This window comes from Salmo trutta, chromosome 4 (genome assembly GCF_901001165.1).
Source record: "Salmo trutta chromosome 4, fSalTru1.1, whole genome shotgun sequence".
NCBI lineage: Eukaryota > Metazoa > Chordata > Actinopteri > Salmoniformes > Salmonidae > Salmo > Salmo trutta.
Genome location: NC_042960.1, coordinates 65962369 through 65982129, shown reverse-complemented (window position 1 = coordinate 65982129; position 19761 = coordinate 65962369). Strand labels below are relative to the sequence as shown.

Genomic DNA, 19761 nt, shown 5'->3' with positions numbered 1-19761 from the left:
ATGGGCCCTGATCAAAAGTAGTATACTATATATACTACCGTTCAAAAGTAGTATACTATTTAATACTACCGTTCAAAAGTAGTATACTATTTAATACTACCGTTCAAAAGTAGTATACTATTTAATACTACCGTTCAAAAGTAGTATACTATTTAATACTACCGTTCAAAAGTAGTATACTATTTAATACTACCGTTCAAAAGTAGTATACTATATATACTACCGTTCAAAAGTAGTATACTATTTAATACTACCGTTCAAAAGTAGTATAGTATTTAATACTACCGTTCAAAAGTAGTATACTATTTAATACTACCGTTCAAAAGTAGTATACTATACGACGCTGGGCCAATTGTGCGCCGCCCTATGGGACTCCCAATCACGGCCGGTTGTGATGCAGCCTTGGAATCGAACCAGGGTGTCTGTAGTGACAGCCTCAAGCACTGAGATGCAGTGCCTTAGAACACTGCGCCACTCGGGACTAGGGTGTCATTGGAGACTTAGCCTTTAACTTCGTGATCATGGCCAAACCAGCCCACTGGATATACACAGTCATACAGTATAATGTTGTATAACTGATCCACAGTCAGATTTTAACTTCATGATCATGGAGCCCACTGGATATACACAGTCATACAGTATAATGTTGTATAACTGATCCACAGTCAGATTTTAACTTCATGATCATGGAGCCCACTGGATATACACAGTCATACAGTATAATGTTGTATAACTGATCCACAGTCAGATTTTAACTTCATGATCATGGAGCCCACTGGATATACACAGTCATACAGTATAATGTTGTATAACTGATCCACAGTCAGATTTTAACTTCATGATCACCATGTCTGTGAATGTGGTGGGTGTCTTGCCAAACCAAGCCAAGCCATCTGATACGCACAGTCAAACAGTATTTCAAGTCCAACAAGTGTTACATAAATGATTCACAGTAATATTTTATGTTACATAAACGTATATTTTGCAATTTGCAGAGTTATAAAATACCGTTTTCAGAGTGAGTTTTCTTATTATTCACTGTACAAGAAGCTTATTTTGCGACGCATGTTGTCTCACTGATTACGTAATACATATCATCTTCATGTCTCACATATCAACTGGCTTGTATTTAGTCAGGCTATTTGTCAAGTGTTAACTGTGTTTCTTTCATCAGGTATATGAAAAGGTGGCCTATCTGCTCACAAATTTAGGTAATTATTACCCCCTCGAGATCCCCCTGAAGATGCACGTGTTCATTTTGTTGCTTCAGTATCTTACGCTTCGGAGGTCCTTGTCAACATCTCTCTCTCTGTCTCTCTGTGTCTCTCTCTGTGTCTCTCTCTGTGTCTCTCTTTCTCTCTCTTTCTCTCTCTTTCTCGCTCTCTGTTCTCTGGGTCTCTCTCTGTCTTTCTCTCTCTGTCTCTCTGTCTCTCTCTCTGTCTCTCTCTTTCTGTCTCTCTCTGTCTCTCTCTTTCTGTGTCTCTCTCTTTCTCTCTCTCTGTTCTCTGTTCTCTGGGTCTCTCTGTGTCTCTTTGTGTCTCTCTCTGTCTCTCTCTTTCGCTCTGTGTCTCTCTGTGTCTCTGTCTCTCTGTGTCTCTCTGTTTCTCTGTGTCTCTCTCCGTGTCTCTCTCTTTCTCTCTCCCTGTTCTCTGGGTCTCTCTCTGTGTTCTCTCTCTCTCTCTCTCTCTCTCTCTCTCTCTCTCTCTCTCTCTCTCTCTCTCTCTCTCTCTCTCTCTGTAGAACACCCACGGACTGAGTCAGAGTGGGAGAACAGTTTTGCTCTCAAGATGTTTCTCTTCCAGTTTGTTAACTTGAACAGCTCTACCTTCTACATTGCATTCTTCCTGGGAAGGTAAATATTACAACGTCTCAATAAATATTGCAACAGATCCCCCCGTTATTTTCAGTCATTACATAATATATATTTTGCAATTTTATGATTCTTCAGATTCCCTGAGTAAGTTGATTCACCAAATAAGTTGTCTGTGTAGCTGATGTTTCATTGAAAACTTTGGTTAAACTTCTACAATGAGCTCTGTGCACGTTTCAATCTCCCCCCAGCTCAGAGTTAGTTGTTTATTGAACTGTCCTGATAATTGAGTAGTTTTATAAGCCATTGTCTTCACTCTGACTGTGTTTAGGTTCGCCGGCAGACCAGGGAAATATAATAAACTGTTTAACAGATGGAGACTGGAGGAGGTGAGTGGAATCAGGAAGCATAACAACAATAAAAACAGAGCTGTGTCCTAAATAGCACTCTATTCCCTATATAGTGCTCAGGACAAAAGTAGTGCGCTATGTAGGGAATAGGGTCTAAAGTAATGCACTATGTATGGAATAGGGTCCAAAGTAGTGCACTATGTATGGAATAGGGTCTAAAGTAGTGCACTATGTATGGATTAGGGTCTAAAGTAGTGCGCTATGTAGGGAATAGGGTCTAAAGTCGTGCGCTATGTAGGGGATAGGGTCTAAAGTAGTGCACTATGTAGGGGATAGGGTCTAAAGTAGTGCACTATGTAGGGGATAGGGTCTAAAGTAGTGCACTATGTAGGGGATAGGGTCTAAAGTAGTGCACTATGTAGGGGATAGGGTCTAAAGTAGTGCACTATGTAGGGGATAGGGTCTAAAGTAGTGCACTATGTAGGGGATAAGGTCTAAAGTTGTGCACTATGAAGGGAATAAGGTGCCATATTGTGACACCGCCCAGGATATTATTTCAACGCTGATAGAGATGGTTATAGCCTTTCTGTTTGACTGTAGATTTTACAGCACATAATAGAGAGATTCCTCATTGTCATATTCGTTTTAATGATTACTTTTGCATAAAATGTAACGATTCCTTTGACGTAAGATTTCACCGTAAATGTTTCTATAATTATGGTTTATAACGGTGCTAAAAACTCTCACTGTAAGCGGTGAGTAACTGGCTGCAGGGAAGTCAGGCGCAGGAGAGCAGAAATGGGTAACAGCAGGAGCACTTTAATGATGCAAAAAATCAAACTGCACCCAGAACAGCAAAATACGGGTTGAAATAACCCGTCGCACACCAGTCTGAAATGTACAATACACTTACAACTAACAATTCCACACACAGACATGGGGGGAACAGAGGGTTATATACACGTCAAGTGATGAGGACCGCACACCTGGTTTACCATTTACTTATGGTAAACCAGGTGTGCGGGAAGACAAGACAAAACAAATGGAAAATGAAAGGTGGATCGGCGATGTCGTGACACTCACAATGAACGTGAAATGAGTAGCAGGCATAACCCGTTTGAGGTGTAATTTAACAAGTGATTAATGAAGGCTCCCTATTACTGATTATGAATTATGAATATAGACATTTTTGACTGTTTTATTTAGATTTATTTTATTCAATGCCACCACAATGGGATTTGTAATGAGTCATTTAGTAATTTATATATATTTTTTCTTGTTTTTCTTTCGTTCAGTGCCACCCCAGTGGCTGTCTGATCGATCTGTGTCTACAAATGGGAGTCATCATGGTCCTAAAACAGATCTGGAACAACTTCATGGAGCTGGGTTATCCGTAAGGACCGTGGAATTACTCTCTCTCACACACACTCTCTGTCTCTCTCTCTCTCTCTCTCTCTCTCTCTCTCTCTCTCTCTCTCTCACACACACACTCCCTCTCTCTCTCCCTCTCTCTCTCTCTCTCTCTTCATGGAGCTGGGTTATCCTTAAGGACCGTCGAATTACTCTCTCTCTCTCTCACACACACACACTCTCTCTCTCCCTCTCTCTCTCTCTCTCCCTCTCTCCCTCTCTCTTCATGGAGCTGGGTTATCCTTAAGGACCGTCGAATTACTCTCTCTCTCTCTCTTTCTCTCTCGCTCGCTCTCTCTCTCTTTCTCTCTCGCTCGCTCTCTCGCTCCCTCTCTCTCTCTCTTCATGGAGCTGGGTTATTCGTAAGGACCGTCGAATTACTCTCTCTCTCACACACACTCCCTCTCTCTCTCTCGCTCGCTCGCTCTCTCGCTCCCTCTCTCTCTCTGTCTTCATGGAGCTGGGTTATCCGTAAGGACCATCAAATTACTCTCTCTCTCACACACTCCCTCTCTTTTTCTCTCTCCGTCTCTCTTTCTGACACACTCCCTCTCTCTCTCTCTCTCTCTCTCTCTCTCTCTCTCTCTCTTCATGGAGCTGGGTTATCCATAAGGACCATCGAATTACTCTCTCTCTCACAGTCTCTTTCTCTCTCTCTCTCTCTCTCTCTCAATTAATTTCAATTCAATTCAATTTGCTTTATTGGCATGACGTAACAATGTACATATTGCCAAAGCTTACTTTGGATATTTACAATATGAAAATAATAAGAATCAAAATTGTCAACGGGACAACAGTAACATCAATAACCAAGGGTCAAAATAACCATACATTGAACAATAACAATAATCATACAGTAGAGGACATGTGCAGGTTGATTGGTCTGTCAGACACTGTCCCTCAACTTATGGCAGGCAGCAATGTAGTGCGCTGCCAACACACAGCTCTCTGCGTCCTCCCCCAACAGGACGGGTAGCCTATCCTCATCAGAGAGGTTTTTGAAACCTTGAATAAGGGTTTCAAATTTGGGGAAATGACACTCTCTAATTGTTTTATATTTTTTACATTTTGTCAGGAAATGCAGCTCCGTCTCAGGTTCTGCTGTTGTGCAGTGGTTGCACAGCCTTTCCTCTACAGGGAGCCAGGTTTTCCTGTGTCTACCCTTCTCAATGGCAAGGCTGTGCTCACTGAGCCTGTACTTTGTCAAGGTTTTTCTAAGGTTTTGATTAGTAACCATGGTCAAATAGTTAGCCACGGTGTACTGTGGATATAGGGCCAGATAGTACTGCATTTTGCTTTGTGCTTGTGCTTGTGTTTCCCAATAAATCAAATCACATTTATTTATATAGCCCTTCGTACATCAGCTGATATCTCAAAGTGCTGTACAGAAACCCAGCCTAAAACCCCAAACAGCAAGCAATGCATGTGAAAGAAGCACAGTGGCTAGGAAAAACTCCCTAGGAAAAACTCCCTAGAAAGGCCAAAAACCTAGGAAGAAACCTAGAGAGGAACCAGGCTATGAGGGGTGGCCAGTCCTCTTCTGGGTGTGCCGGGTGGATATTATAACAGAACATGGTCAAGATGTTAAAATGTTCATAAATGACCAGCATGGTCAAATAATAATAATCATAGTAGTTGTTGAGGGTGCAACAAGCACGTCCGGTGAACAGGTCAGGGTTCCATAGGCAGAACAGTTGAAACTGGAGCAGCAGCACGGCCAGGTGGACTGGGGACAGCAAGGAGTCATCATGCCAGGTAGTCCTGAGGCATGGTCCTAGGGCTCAGGTCCTCCGAGAGAAAGAAAGAAAGAAAGAAAGAAAGAAAGAAAGAGAGAATTAGAGAGAGCATATTTAAATTCACACAGGACACTGGATAAGACAAGAGAAATACTCCAGATGTAACAGACTGACCCTAGCCCCCCGACACATAAACTACTGCAGCATAAATACTGGAGGCTGAGACAGGAGGGATCAGAAGACACTGTGGCCCCATCCGATGATACCCCCGGACAGGGCCAAACAGGCAGGATATAACCCCACCCACTTTGCCAAAGCACAGCCCCCACACCACTAGAGGGATGGCTCCAACCACCAACTTACCATCCTAAGACAAGGCCGAGTATAGCCCACAAAGATCTCCGCCACGGCACAACCCAAGGGGGGGAGGGGGGGCGCCAACCCAGAAAGGAAGACCACGTCAGTGACTCAACCCACTCAAGTGACGCACCCCTCCCATGGACGGCATGGAAGTACACCAGTAAGCCAGTGACTCAGCCCCTGAGTCACTGCACTACATAAGCAATGTAGTTTTGTTTTGACTGTGTTGTAATTTGGTTTATTCTGATTGACTGGATGTTCTGGTCCTGAGGCTTCAGTGTGTTAGTAGAACAAGTTTGTGAACTCAGCCCCAGGACCAGCTGGATGAGGGGACTCTTTTCTTTGCTCAGTTCTTGGCATTGCAGGGCTTGGCAATGATATGAGAGGGGTCACTGTATTTTAGATGTTTCCAAAACTGAATTGGTCTTTTTTTATTTTTTATTTTACTGCCCTGCATGCATTGTTTGTAGTTTTCCTCTGGACATGTAGGAGAATCCTACAGAACTCTGCATGCAGGGTTTCAATTAGAGGACGACCGATTAATCGGAATGGCCGATTAATTAGGGCCGATTTCAAGTTCTCAGAACAATCGGTAATCGGTATTTTTGGCCACCGATTTGCCGATTCTTTTTTTAATTTTTATTTATTTATTTTTTTGCACCTTTATTTAACTAGGCAAGTCAGATTAAGAACACATTCTTATTTTCAATGACGGCCTAGGAACGGGGGTTAACTGCCTTGTTCAGGGGGGATTCGGGGATTCGTTTTTGTAACCTTCTGGTTACTAGTCCAACGCTCTAACCACCTGCCTTACATTGCACTCCACGAGGAGCCTGCATGGCAGGCTGACTACCTGTTACGCGAGGGCAGCAAGAAGCCAAGGTAAGTTGCTAGCTAGCATTAAACTTATCTTATAAAAAACTATCAATCTTAACATAATCACTAGTTAACTACACATGGTTGATGATATTACTAGTTTATCTAACGTGTCCTGCGTTGCATATAATCGATGCGGTGCCTGTTAATTTCTCATCGAATCACAGCCTACTTCGACAAACGGGTGATGATTTAACAAGCGCATTTGCAAAAAAAGCACTGTCGTTGCACCAATGTACCTAACCATAAATATCAATGCCTTTCTTTAAAATCAATACACAAGTATATATTTTTAAACCTGCATATTTAGTTAATATTGCCTGCTAACATGAAATTGTGTCACTGCTCTTGCGTTCATTGCCTGGCTCGTTGCGAAGTAATATGCCATAATTTTACGTAATTATGACATACCATTGAAGGTTGTGCAATGTAACAGGAATATTTAGACTTAGGGATGCCACCCGTTAGATAAAATATGGACCGGTTCCATATTTCACTGAAAGAAAAAAACGCTTTGTTTTTGAGATGATAGTTTCCGGATTCGACCATATTAATGACCTAAGGCTCGTATTTCTGTGTGTTTATTATATTATAATTAAGTCTATGATTTGATAGAGCAGTCTGACTGAGCAGTGGTAGGCACCAGCAGGCTCGTGAGCATTCATTCAAACAGCACTTTCGTGCGTTTTGCCAGCAGCTCTTCGCAATGCATTGCGCTGTTTATGACTTCAAGCCTGTCAACTTCCAAGATTAGGCTGGTGTAACCGATGTGAAATGGCTAGCTAGTTAGCGGGTGCGCGCTAATAGCGTTTCAAACGTCACTCGCTCTGAGACTTGGAGTAGTTGTTCCCCTTGCTCTACATGGGTAACGCTGCTTCGAGGGTGGCTGTTGTCGATGTGTTCCTGGTTCGAGCCCAGGTAGGAGCAAGGAGAGGGATGGAAGCTATACTGTTACACTGGCAATACTAAAGTGCCTATAAGAACATCCAATAGTCAAAGGTATATGAAATACAAATCGTATAGAGGGAAATAGTCCTATAATTCCTATAATAACTACAACCTAAAACTTCTTACCTGGGAATATTTTAGACTCATGTTAAAAGGAACCGCCAGCTTTCATAGGTTCCCATGTTCTGAGCAAGGCACTTAAACGTTAGCTTTCTTACATGGCACATATTGCACTTTTACTTTCTTCTCCAACACTTTGTTTTTGCATTATTTAAACCAAATTGAACATGTTTCATTATTTATTTGAGGCTAAATTGATTTTATTTATGTATTATATTAAGTTAAAATAAGTGTTTATTCAGTATTGTTGTAATTGTCATTATTACAAATGAATAATAACAATCGGCCGATTAATCGGTATCGGCTTTTTTTGGGCCTCCAATAATCAGTATCGGCGTTGAAAAATCATGATCGGTCGACCTCTAGTTTCAATGGGGTGTTTGTCCCATTTGATGAAATCTTGTTTTGCAAGTGGACCCCACACCTCGCTGCCATAAAGTGCAATTGGTTCAATGACACATTCAATTAGTTTTAGCCAAATTTTAATAGGTATTTCAATTTGAATGTGTTTTTTAATGGCGTAGAATGCCCTGCGTGCTTTCTCTCTCAGTTCTTTCACTGACTCATTAAGGTGTCCAGTTGAGCTTATTTTTTAACCTAAGTAATTGTAGTGTGTGCAGTACTCTATATATTTTGTACCAATTGAGAACTTTGGTCTAATTCCCTGAGATCTGGATCTTCCCTGGAAAATCATTATTTTAGTATTTTTGGGGTTTACTGCCAGGGCCCAGGTCTGGCAGTACTGCTCTAGCAGGTCCAGGCTCTGCTGTAGGCCATGTGCTGTGGGTGACAGCAGGCGTAGGTCATCTGCGAAGAGTAGGCATTTAACCTCTGAATTGTGGAGACTAACACCAGGGGCTGAGGATTTTTCTAGAATAGTGGCCAATTCGTTGATGTAAATATTGAAGAGTGGAGGGCTCAGATTGCAACCCTGGCGAAGGCCCCTGGTTAAAGAATTCTGTTCTTCTCTTGCCAATTTTAATGCTGCACGTATTGCAAGTATACATTGATTTAATTATGTCATATGTTTTACCCCCTACACCACTTTCAATAACTTTGTAGAACAGTCCTGTATGCCAAATAGAATCAAATGCTTTTTGGAAGTCGATAAAGCAAGCGTGTGTAGGTGTAAATATGATCAGTCGTGCGATGTTTTGGTATAAATCCAATTTGGCTTATACTCAAGACATTGTGCTTATTAAGGAAGATTAGAACTCTTACATTTATAATACTACAGAAAACATTCCCCTTGGTTACTGTTCACCCAAATGCCTCTGTAATTGTTAGGGTCAAATTTGTCTCCGTTCTTAAAGATTGGGGTTATGAGTCCTTGATTCCAGATGTCAAGGAAATAACCTACACTCAGGATCAAATTAAAAAGTTTTAATACAGCCAATAGAAATTTTGCACTAGTGAGTTTGAGCATCTTATTTAGGATGCCATCAGGTCCGCATGCTTTTTTAAATTTGAGGGACGGAAGTTTCTTATAGAGCTCCTGGTCAGTAATTGGGGAGTCCATTGGATTTTGATTGTCCTTTTTCTAATCCATTCAACTTACATTTACATTTAAGTCATTTAGCAGACGCTCTTATCCAGAGCGACTTACAAATTGGTGCATTCACCTATAATATCCAGTAGAACAAACACTTTACAATAGTGCATCTAAATCCTTTAAAGGGGGGGGGGGTTAGAAGGATTACTTTATCCTATCCCAGGTATTCCTTAAAGAGGTGGGGTTTCAGGTGTCTCCGGAAGGTGGTGATTGACTCCGCTGTCCTGGCATCGTGAGGGAGATTGTTCCACCATTGGGGTGCCAGAGCGGCGAACAGTTTTGACTGGGCTGAGCGGGAACTGTGCTTCCTCAGAGGTAGGGAGGCGAGCAGGCCAGAGGTGGATGAACTTCTCATGAATTTGGCATTGTTCTGCGTTTGTGTCAATTTGAACGGGGTTGTAGAGTGTTTTAAAATGGGTTGTCCATATGTCACCATTTTGTATCGCTAATTCCTCGTTTCGATTTTTTTAGTTTTTTCCAATTTTGCCAGAAGTTGTTTGTGTTTATGGACTCCTCAATTAGTGTCAGCTGCTTGCTGTTGTACTGTGCTTTTTTTGCTTCTGGGTGTACGTTTATAGAGTTTTAAAGTCTCACAGTAATGAAGGCGTAATTCACCATTAATTTGGGTCTCTGTGCTTTTGGTTGGATAGTGTTCTAAGTTTTTTCCTTATAATCTTTCAATCTGCATCAAACCAGTTGTCATTTGTGGTCTTTTTATCAATTTCAATTGTGCTTCTTTTGCCTGAATATATAGTGGATGTTTTTTACTGCTAGATTGATGCCTTCTTTACTGTGAGTGAATGTGCTATCCAGAACTCTTAGATAACTATCTAAGAGTGTTTGGATATTTTGGTTACAGGTTGCTTTCTGGTATTCTTCTGTGCTGTTTTCGGCCCATCTGTGTGAATGTGTGGTTGTTTCCATGTCTGTTCTTTTGAGTAACAATGTAATTTGGCTGTGATCAGACTTTCTCTCTCTATGGAGCTGGGTTATCCGTAAGGACCATCTCTCTCTCTCTCTCTCTCTCTCTGTCTCTCTGTCTCTCTGTCTCTCTGTCTCTGTCTCTCTCTCTCTGTCTGCATGAAAAACATTGTGTTAATATTGCCAAAGCAACAATGTATACAATATACATTGTAATACAATTATAAACAATAATAATATAAAATGACAGTAAATAATAATACAAAATTAAAAATAACAATAAAATAGTAGAATGTAATACATATAAAAATCTAAATATGGAAAATGAATTTATAACTAACGTATAACTAAATAACGGTCATCTTCACCATTACATCAGTACTACAACTACTATCATCATTACCACTACTACTATCACCACCATCACTAAACTGTTATCATTACCATTACTACCCATACCACTACTATTTGGAATGATAAACAACAATAATAATAGAAATAACAGTAATAACAATAATAGTAATAATAAGTAAGTTACTGCTTACTATGCAGATGTTATTATTCAGTGTCCCTCAGGCTATGGCAGGCAAATACATATTTGGCTGCAAGAGGAGCCATTGCTCCTTCGCCCATGAGTATTTTTAGTTTTTCCTCTGGGTTTAATAAGTTCAAATTTGGAATAAATGTAGTCATTTCTGTGAATAAGGAATCTCTTTGTGAGGAATATTTATCACAGTAAAGGAGAAAGTGCATCTCTGTCTCTACCTCCTCTGTCGTGCAGTGACCACATACACGCTCCTCTTTGGGTAGCCATGTCTTTTTATATCTGCTGGTTTCTATTGCCAATCGGTGGTCACTCAGCCTGTACTTGGTAAGGATCTGTCTCTGCCAGGTGGTCACTCAGCCTGTACTTGGTAAGGATCTGTCTCTGCCAGGTGGTCACTCAGCCTGTACTTGGTAAGGATCTGTCTCTGCTTCGTATCTCTGACAGAGTAGAGATAATCAGCCAATTCATATTCTCTGTTTAGGGTCAGATAGCAATTTAGTCGGCTTTGGGATTTTGTTTCGTTTTTCCAATGTTGTAAATATGAGTCCTTTGATTGGTTCATGATTTTGTTTATTTGAATTCTTTCTTTTGAAGCAGTGCTGGTGTCAGCTTGGTTGGTGAGGTCCAACACCAGCTGACTGAGAGGGCTCGTTTCTGTACTCAGCTCTTGGGTTTGGAGTGCTTTAAATTGCGGACTTGAATTTGGACTTGAATTTAGATATAGCCAAAATTTTTATGATCTTTTCTGTATTTTCATTATTACTGGAAAGCGGCCCAATTCTGCCCTACATGCATTAGTTGGTGTATTTCTCTGGACTTGTAGGATTTTCCGACAGAATTCTGCATGTAGGGCTTCAATTGGATGTTTGTCCCACATTTTAAAGTCCAGTTTATTGAGTGGCCCCCAACCCTCACTTCCGTAAAGAGCTATTGGTAGGATTACACTGTCAAATATTTTGGTCCAAATTCTAATTGGGATGTTGATTTTGAACAATTTAATTTTTATTGCATACAATGCTCTGCGGGCTTTTTCTTTGAGTGCATTCACTGCCATATTAAAGTTTCCCGATGCAGATATGGTCAGACCAAGGTAGGTGTAATTTTTAGTGTGTTCAATGATGGTGTTGTTCAGGGTGAATTTATATTTGTGTTTCTGACATCTGGTTTTCTTTTGGAAAATCATGATTTTCGTTTTTTGGAAATTTACTGCCAGGGCCCAATTATGGCAACATTGCTCTAGAATATTAATGTTCTGTTGAAGACCTTCTTTGGTTGGTGATAGAAGTACCAAGTCATCAGCATATAGCAGGTATTTCACCTCTGTGTCAAATAGTGTGAGTCCTGGGGCTGGAGAATGGTCCAACATGTCTGCTAATTCATTGATATAAATGTTGAAAAGGTTTGGACTCAAACTGCAGCCTTGTCTCACACCTCGACATTGTGAAAATAATTCTGTTCTTTGGTTTTTGATTTTTATTGCACATTTATTTTCTGTGTACATACATTTTATTAAGTCATACACCTTACCACCAAGCCCACTTTGGAGAATTTTGTAGAATAGCCCTTCATGCCAAATAGAATCAAATGCTTTTTTAAAGTCAATAAAGCAAGCAAAGATTTTGCCCTCTTTTTTTTGGTGGACGTGTTTATTAATTAGTGTGTGTAAGGTGTGTATATATGGTCAGTAGTGCGATGGTTAGGGAGAAAGCCAATTTGACATTTACTTATTACATTTTTTTCTTGAAGAAAGGTTTGAATTCTTGAATTCAAAATGCTACAGAAAACCTTTCCCAAGTTACTGTTTACGCAAATTCCCCTGTAATTATTGGGGTCTGATTTGTCTCCACTTTTGTGGATAGGGGAGATGAGCCCCTGGTTCCAGACATTAGGGAAGCAGCCAGAAGTTAAAACCATGTTGAACAATTTAAGCACAGCATTTTGCAACTCAGGTGTGCTGTTTTTCAGCATTTCATTCCTGATGTTGTCTAGACCACAAGCCTTCTTTGATTTAATAGATTTGAGCTTTTCATTTAGTTCTTGTTGGGTTATTGGGTAATCTAATGGATTTTGGTTGTTTTTAATGACTGATTCAAGGATGTTCAATTTTTCTTTAATTTCTAATTGGTTCTGTTGTAAGTCTTTTTGTGGGATGTTTTTGTATAGATTATCAAAATATGTTTTCCAAATTCCTACATCTTGTATGGCTAATTATTGTGGCTTTGTTGTGCTTAAATTGTTCCACATGTCCCAGAACTGATTTTGGTCAATTGCGTTTTCAATTTCATCAAGTGTCTTGTTGGTATAATTCAATTTCTTGCATTTCAGTGTTTGTTTATACTGTTTCAGAGTTTCAAAATATTCATATTGTAGCTCTGGGTTGTTTTGCTGCTTATGTTTTTCATTTGACATTTGTCTTAGGTGTTTTCTAATTGTTTTACATTCATTATCAAACCATTTATCAGAAACATTTTTTTTTTGTTTCTGATGTTGCATTTCTTTGGTTTTCTCAAATTTGCTTTCGATGCTGCTTTTTGGAATATGCAGTTGATGTTTTGAGTAGCCGAATTGACACCATCTTTATTGTTTTGGTATTGTGAGTTATTGAAAAACTGTATAGAGTTCATCATTTCATTTGAGTTCAACGTTTCAATGAATCTCTCTGCACTGTTTGGAGTTTATGTTGTAGAGTTTATTGGGCTGTTTTTTTGAATGAGTATTGCCGGTTAATTTCTTCAGAAACACGTTGATCTGACTGTGATCTGACAATGGTGTCTGTGGTCTGACAGTGAATGCACTAATGGAGGAGGGGTCGATGTCAGTGATGGCATAATCGACTACACTTGTCCCAAGAGCTGAGCAGTAAGTAAACCGACCTAAAGAGTCCCCTCTGACTCTACCATTAAGCATGTACAGGCCTAAGGCTCGACAGAGATTCACTAACTCCTTCCCATTTTTGTTCAGTATTTGGTCAGGACTGTTTCTATTATTTATAATAGGGCTACTTTACAAGGAGGGGTGTCCACATATGTGGTGGTTACCTCCCTCATCAGTGTAGTCAGGCTCAGAACCTGTTCTTGCATTGAAATCTCCACAAAGAAGCACTTTACCCTCTGCCTGAAATGTAATGATTTCTGTGTGGAGATTGTCGAAAAACTGATCATCATAATATGGTGAATCTGAAGGAGGAGCATAAGCTGCACATATGTATACATCATTGTCACAGTAGATTGTACCTTTGTTAAGTTTTAGCCAAATGTGACTTGTACCTTTTTTCATTTCATTCAGTGCTAAGTCCTGCTTATGCCAAATGATGATTCCACCTGAGTCTCGGCCCCGTTTAACATTTTTATGTTTGATTGATGGTAGTAAACTTTCTCTATAGCCTGAGGGACACTGAGTATCTATGTCTCCACGACACCATGTTTCCAGTAGGAAACATTGATGTTTTTAATCAATTCTGGATTTGTTGTTTTATAACCAAAATGTGAAGAGTATAGTCCCTGGATATTCCAAGAGCTGATAGTTAATGATCTCATTTATAATAAGTGATATTCACTGGTTTGAGTAAAGTACATTGAAAAAAAATAAAATAATAATATACATACATACCGGTGCCAATAAAATTAAGAATAGTTGTAAACAAATGAATAAGAATGGAATAAGATTGCATGAAAAATAAGTACAATGCAATCTGCAACCGTGTGTGTGTGTGTGTGTGTGAATTAAAGGGTCTGTCTAGCTCAGTAGTCTGCATATTAGTTGCAGTAGTTGGCGCACCTCTCCTATCTGATTGTTCTAGGTGTCTTTTGCCAGAGGTTACCTCAGCATATGTAGGCTGATGATCTGAATGATACATGGTGTGGACTGCATCATGTGGTGTACTTCTCTGAAGGACAGTGTTCTGTCCGACCCTGGAGTAGTGATCAGAGCTGTGTTGTGATGGGCCTGGTCTAGTAGAGCTGTGTTGTGATGGGCCTGGTCTAGTAGAGCTGTGTTGTGATGGGCCAGGTCTAGTAGAGCTGTGTTGTGATGGGCCAGGTCTAGTAGAGCTGTGTTGTGATGGGCCAGGTCTAGTAGAGCGGTGTTGTGATGGGCCTGGTCTAGTAGAGCTGTGTTGTGATGGGCCTGGTCTAGTAGAGCTGTGTTGTGATGGGCCTGGTCTAGTAGAGCTGTGTTGTGATGGGCCTGGTCTAGTAGAGCTGTGTTGGGATGGGCCTGGTCTAGTAGAGCTGTGTTGTGATGGGCCAGGTCTAGTAGAGCTGTGTTGTGATGGGCCAGGTCTAGTAGAGCTGTGTTGTGATGTTGTGTCTCTCTCTCTCTCTCTTTCTTATCCTGGCCTGGATGTGGAATTAGTATAAGAAGAAAAGCATCTGCTAAATGGAATGTATTATTATACTATATATTCTCTCTCTCTAACTCTCTCTCTCTCTCTCTCTAACTCTCTCTCTCTCTCTCTAACTCTCTCTAACTCTCTCTCTAACTCTCTCTCTCTCTCTAACTCTCCAGTCTGCTGCAGAACTGGTGGTCTCGGAGGAAGATCAAGCAGACAGAGAGGGAAGAGAGGACACGAGGGGGACAGAATGTGGAGAACAAAGTACAGCTTCCTCAGTGGGACAAAGACTGGAACCTGCAGCCCATGAACGCCCATGGACTAGTAGATGAGTACCTGGAGATGGGTAAGACATATTAGCTATGTTACCATGGACTAGTACAGTGGTTCCCAAACCTTTTGTATTTCCCGTACCCCTTCAAACATTCAACCTCCAGCAGTGTACCACCTCTAGCACCAGGGTCAGCACACTCTCAAATGTGGTTTTTTGCCATCTTTGTAAGCCTGCCACACACACACAATACAATACATTTATTAAACATAAGAATGATTATGAGTTTGTCACAACCCGGCTCGTGGGAAGTGACAAAGAGCTCTTATAGGACCAGGGCACAAATAATAATCAATCATTTAGCTCTTTATTTAACCATCTTACATATAAAACCTTGTTTGTTAATCGAAAATTGTGAATAACTCACCACAGGTTAAGGAGAAGGGTGTGCTTGAAAGGATGCACATAACTCTGCAATGTTGGGTTGTATTGGAGAGAGTCTCAGTCTTAAATCATTTTCCACACACAGTCTGTGCCTGTATTTAGTTTTCATGCTAGTGAGGGCCGAGAATCCACTCTCACGTAGGTACGTGGTTGCAAAGGGCACCAGTGTCTTAACAGCATGATTTTCCAAGTGTCACGGGCGTCGTAAGGATTGGACCAAGGTGCAGCGGGAACGTGTATACTCTATGTTAAATAAGAGTTAATTTAAAAGAAGGAAAAACAAACAAATCACGTATACAAAACAATGAACGACACTAAACAGTCCTGTCAGGTGCACAGACACAATGCAGGAGACAACTACCCACAAACCCCCATAGCACAAACACCCCTATACATAGGACCTTCAATCACAGGCAACGAGGAACAGCTGCCTCCAATTGAAGGTCAATCAACAAACCCTAAACATAGAAGTAGAAAAACTAGACTGAACATAGTAAAACACTAACCTAGAACATAGACCAAAAACCCCGGAACACTCTAAACAAACACCCCTCTTACATAATAACATAGCCCAACAAACCCCGAAACACTCTAAACAAACACCCCCCTGCCACGTCCTGACCAAACTACAATAACAAATAACCCCTTTACTGGTCAGGATGTGACACCAAGGCAGGATACTCTGAGTGATGCCCAATCCAGATATCTGGCAGTGGCTTCTGATTAAATTAAAAGTTTCACAGACCGCTTGTTGCAATTTTGATGAGGCTCTCTTGTTCAGATATCTGTAAGTGGAATCAGCACAACAGTTTTCAGCTGTGCCAACATAATTGCAAAAGGGTTTTCTAATGATCAATTAGCCTTTTAAAATGATAAACTTGGATTAGCAAACACAGCGTGCCATTGGAACACAGGAGTGATGGTTGCTGATAATGGGCCTCTGTACACCTATGTAGATATTCCAAAAACAAGGACATTTCTAAATGACCCTAAACTTTTGAACGGTAGTATAAGTGAACCCCAAATCAATGTAGTTCTCATCATATTTGCGCCTCCTCAATGGTCCAACGTCCCTGCCTGTTGTTCAGTGCTTTCCCGGCTGCATCAGATTCACAACTGTCACAACTGCTAGCTGGGCTAACAACAAATGTAGAATTACTGATGCTAGCATTGGATATGCTTGTGGAAGCAGAACAACTTGTGTCGTCGACAGATGCGGGTTTGGTACTGCTGGTAGTAGCAGTACTACCAGTAAAGCTGGTATGTGTCTCTATGGACGCGGGCCTGTCACGGTTGTCGTTGGGAAAGGAGGACCAAAATGCAGCAGAAATAAGTGTACTCATCCTCTTTATTAAATAAAGAAGCAAAACTGAAAACAACAAACACGTACACTGAAACACAACGACAAAATAACAGTCTGGCAAGGCACACAGCTAAACACAGAACAATCTCCCACAAAATACAAACACAAACACACCCTAATATATGGGACTCTCAATCAAAGGCAAATAGACCACACCTGCCTTCAATTGAGAGTCTCCACCCCAATTACCTAAACATAGATCCAGACTCACTAGACTAAACATAGAATACATGAATATCAAACAGTGCCCAAAAACCCCGGAATACATAAATCAAATGCCCTTCTAGAAAAACACCACCCCGAACCACATAAAACAAATACCCTCAGCCACGTCCTGACCAAACTACAATAACAATTAACCCTTATACTGGCCAGGACGTGACAGTACCCCCCCCCCCCCCCCCCCTAAAGGTGCTAACCCCGGAAGCACCTCAAGAATAACAAAAACCCCAAACAACAACAATAAATCCCCCTAAACAAAAGGGAGGGAAGGGAGGGTGGCTGCCGTCACCGACGGCACTAGTGCTACACCCCCCCTCCCCAACCCACCTATGCAGGTGGTGGTTCAGGCTCCGGCCTATTGTCCTCCAGAGTGCCGACCGACCCGATCAACCTCGGACCGTAGGCAGACTCCCTCTGCTCCGGATCATGGGCACACCTCCTCCTCTCCACCCTGTATGCAGACTCATCAATTATACAGTTAATCAAAATTCCTTTTAAATTGTCAGGCTTACTCAGTTCAGGGTTGCTGCTAAACTCCCTTGGTTTTGGGTCATCGGCAGACTCTGGGCAGATGGGCCACTCTGGCTGATTCTGGCCGACGGGCCACTCTGGCTGATCCTGGCCGATGGGCCACTTTGGCATCTCCGGGCAGTCGGGCCGCTCTGGCATCTCCGGGCAGTCGGGCCGCTCTGGCATCTCCGGGCAGTCGGGCCGCTCTGGCATCTCCGGGCAGACGGGCCGCTCTGGCATCTCCGGGCAGACGGGCCGCTCTGGCATCTCCGGGCAGTCGGGCCGCTCTGGCATCTCCGGGCAGTCGGGCCGCTCTGGCATCTCCGGGCAGTCGGGCCGCTCTGGCATCTCCGGGCAGACGGGCCGCTCTGGCATCTCCGGGCAGTCGGGCCGCTCTGGCATCTCCGGGCAGTCGGGCCGCTCTGGCATCTCCGGGCAGTCGGGCCGCTCTGGCGGCTCCTGACTGACGGGCAGCTCTGGCGACTCCTGACTGACGGGCAGCTCTGGCGACTCCTGACTGACGGGCAGCTCTGGCGACTCCTGACTGACGGGCAGCTCTGGCGACTCCTGACTGACGGGCAGCTCTGGCGACTCCTGACTGAGCCGACGCACTGGAAGCCTGGTGCGTGGTGCTGGTAATGGGGTTATCAGCCTGGGAACACGCACCTCCAGGCTAGTGCGGGGAGCGGGAACAGTACGAGTCGGACTGGGCTGACGCACTGGAAGCCTGGTGCGTGGTGCTGGTACTGGACGTGCCAGACTGGGGTTTCGCACTTCCGGGTCCGCACGAGAGACAGGAATTGGAAACACCGGGCTATGGAGGCGCACAGGCGGTCTTGATCTTACCTCCTGCACAACCCGTCCTGGCTGGATGGAACTAGTAGCCCTGTACGAGCGGGGTGCTAGTACAGGGCGAACTGGGCTGTGCAGGGGCCTGCTGGTTGCCGTGCGTAGAGCGGGAGTAGGGTAGCCTGGTCCTAGGAGGCGTACCGGCGACCAGACGCGCTGCGCAGGCATCCTCCTACCAGGCTGGATGCCCACTCTAGCACGGCATCTGCGAGGGGCTGGAATAACTCGCACCGGACTGTGCGTGCATATGGGTGAGATTGTGCGCTCTTCAACAAAACACGGCGCCCTCCACTCCATACGCTCTTCCATATAATCACGGGTAGCTGGCTTCTGGCTCTTCCTTGGCCTAGCCAAACTACCCGTGTGCCCCCCCCAAAAAAATTATGGGGGGTGCCTCTCGTGCTTCTCCCTCAGCGCGTACAAGGCCTCGTACCTCCGCCTCTCCGCCTTGGCTGCCTCGATTTCCTCCCGTGGGTGGCGGTACTCCCCAGCCTGGTGCCAAGGTCCAGCCCCGTCCAGAACTTCCTCCCAGGTCCATTTCTCCCGCCAGTCCAACTCGAATTCCCTCTGCTCCTTACAGTCCCCCTGTTGCTCCTTCCTCTGCTGCTTGGTCCTTTTGTGGTGGGAGATTCTGTCACGGTTTTCGTTGGGAAAGGAGGACCAAAATGCAGCAGAAATAAGTGTACTCATCCTCTTTATTAAATAAAGAAGGAAACTGAAAACAACAAACACGTACACTGAAACACTACGACAAAAGAACAGTCTGGCAAGGCACACGGCTAAACACAGAACAATCTCCCACAAAATACAAACACAAACACACCCTAATATATGGGACTCTCAATCAAAGGCAAATAGACCACACCTGCCTTCAATTGAGAGTCTCCACCCCAATTACCTAAACATAGAACCAGACTCACTAGACTAAACATAGAATACATGAATATCAAACAGTGCCCAAAAACCCCGGAATACATAAATCAAATGCCCTTCTAGAAAAACACCACCCAGAACCACATAAAACAAATACCCTCTGCCACGTCCTGACCAAACTACAATAACAATTAACCCTTATACTGGCCAGGCCGTGACAGGGCCTTACTTTCTTTAACCATGAATCAATTTTCGAGCAAACAGAATGA

General features: G+C 42.8%; 1 protein-coding gene across 3 annotated transcripts in view; it reads left to right on the top strand.

Annotated features, from left to right (window-relative positions):
* ano3 (anoctamin 3) overlaps positions 1–19761 on the top strand; it is a 130248-nt gene that overhangs the window by 95499 nt on the left and 14988 nt on the right. For all 3 annotated transcript variants that reach the window (XM_029751849.1, XM_029751848.1, XM_029751847.1), the window contains exons 18-22: positions 1175–1211; positions 1741–1852; positions 2142–2199; positions 3456–3553; positions 15137–15306. In XM_029751849.1, the coding sequence (XP_029607709.1) occupies positions 1175–1211; positions 1741–1852; positions 2142–2199; positions 3456–3553; positions 15137–15306 (475 nt within the window). The remainder of the gene's footprint in view (positions 1–1174; positions 1212–1740; positions 1853–2141; positions 2200–3455; positions 3554–15136; positions 15307–19761) is intronic.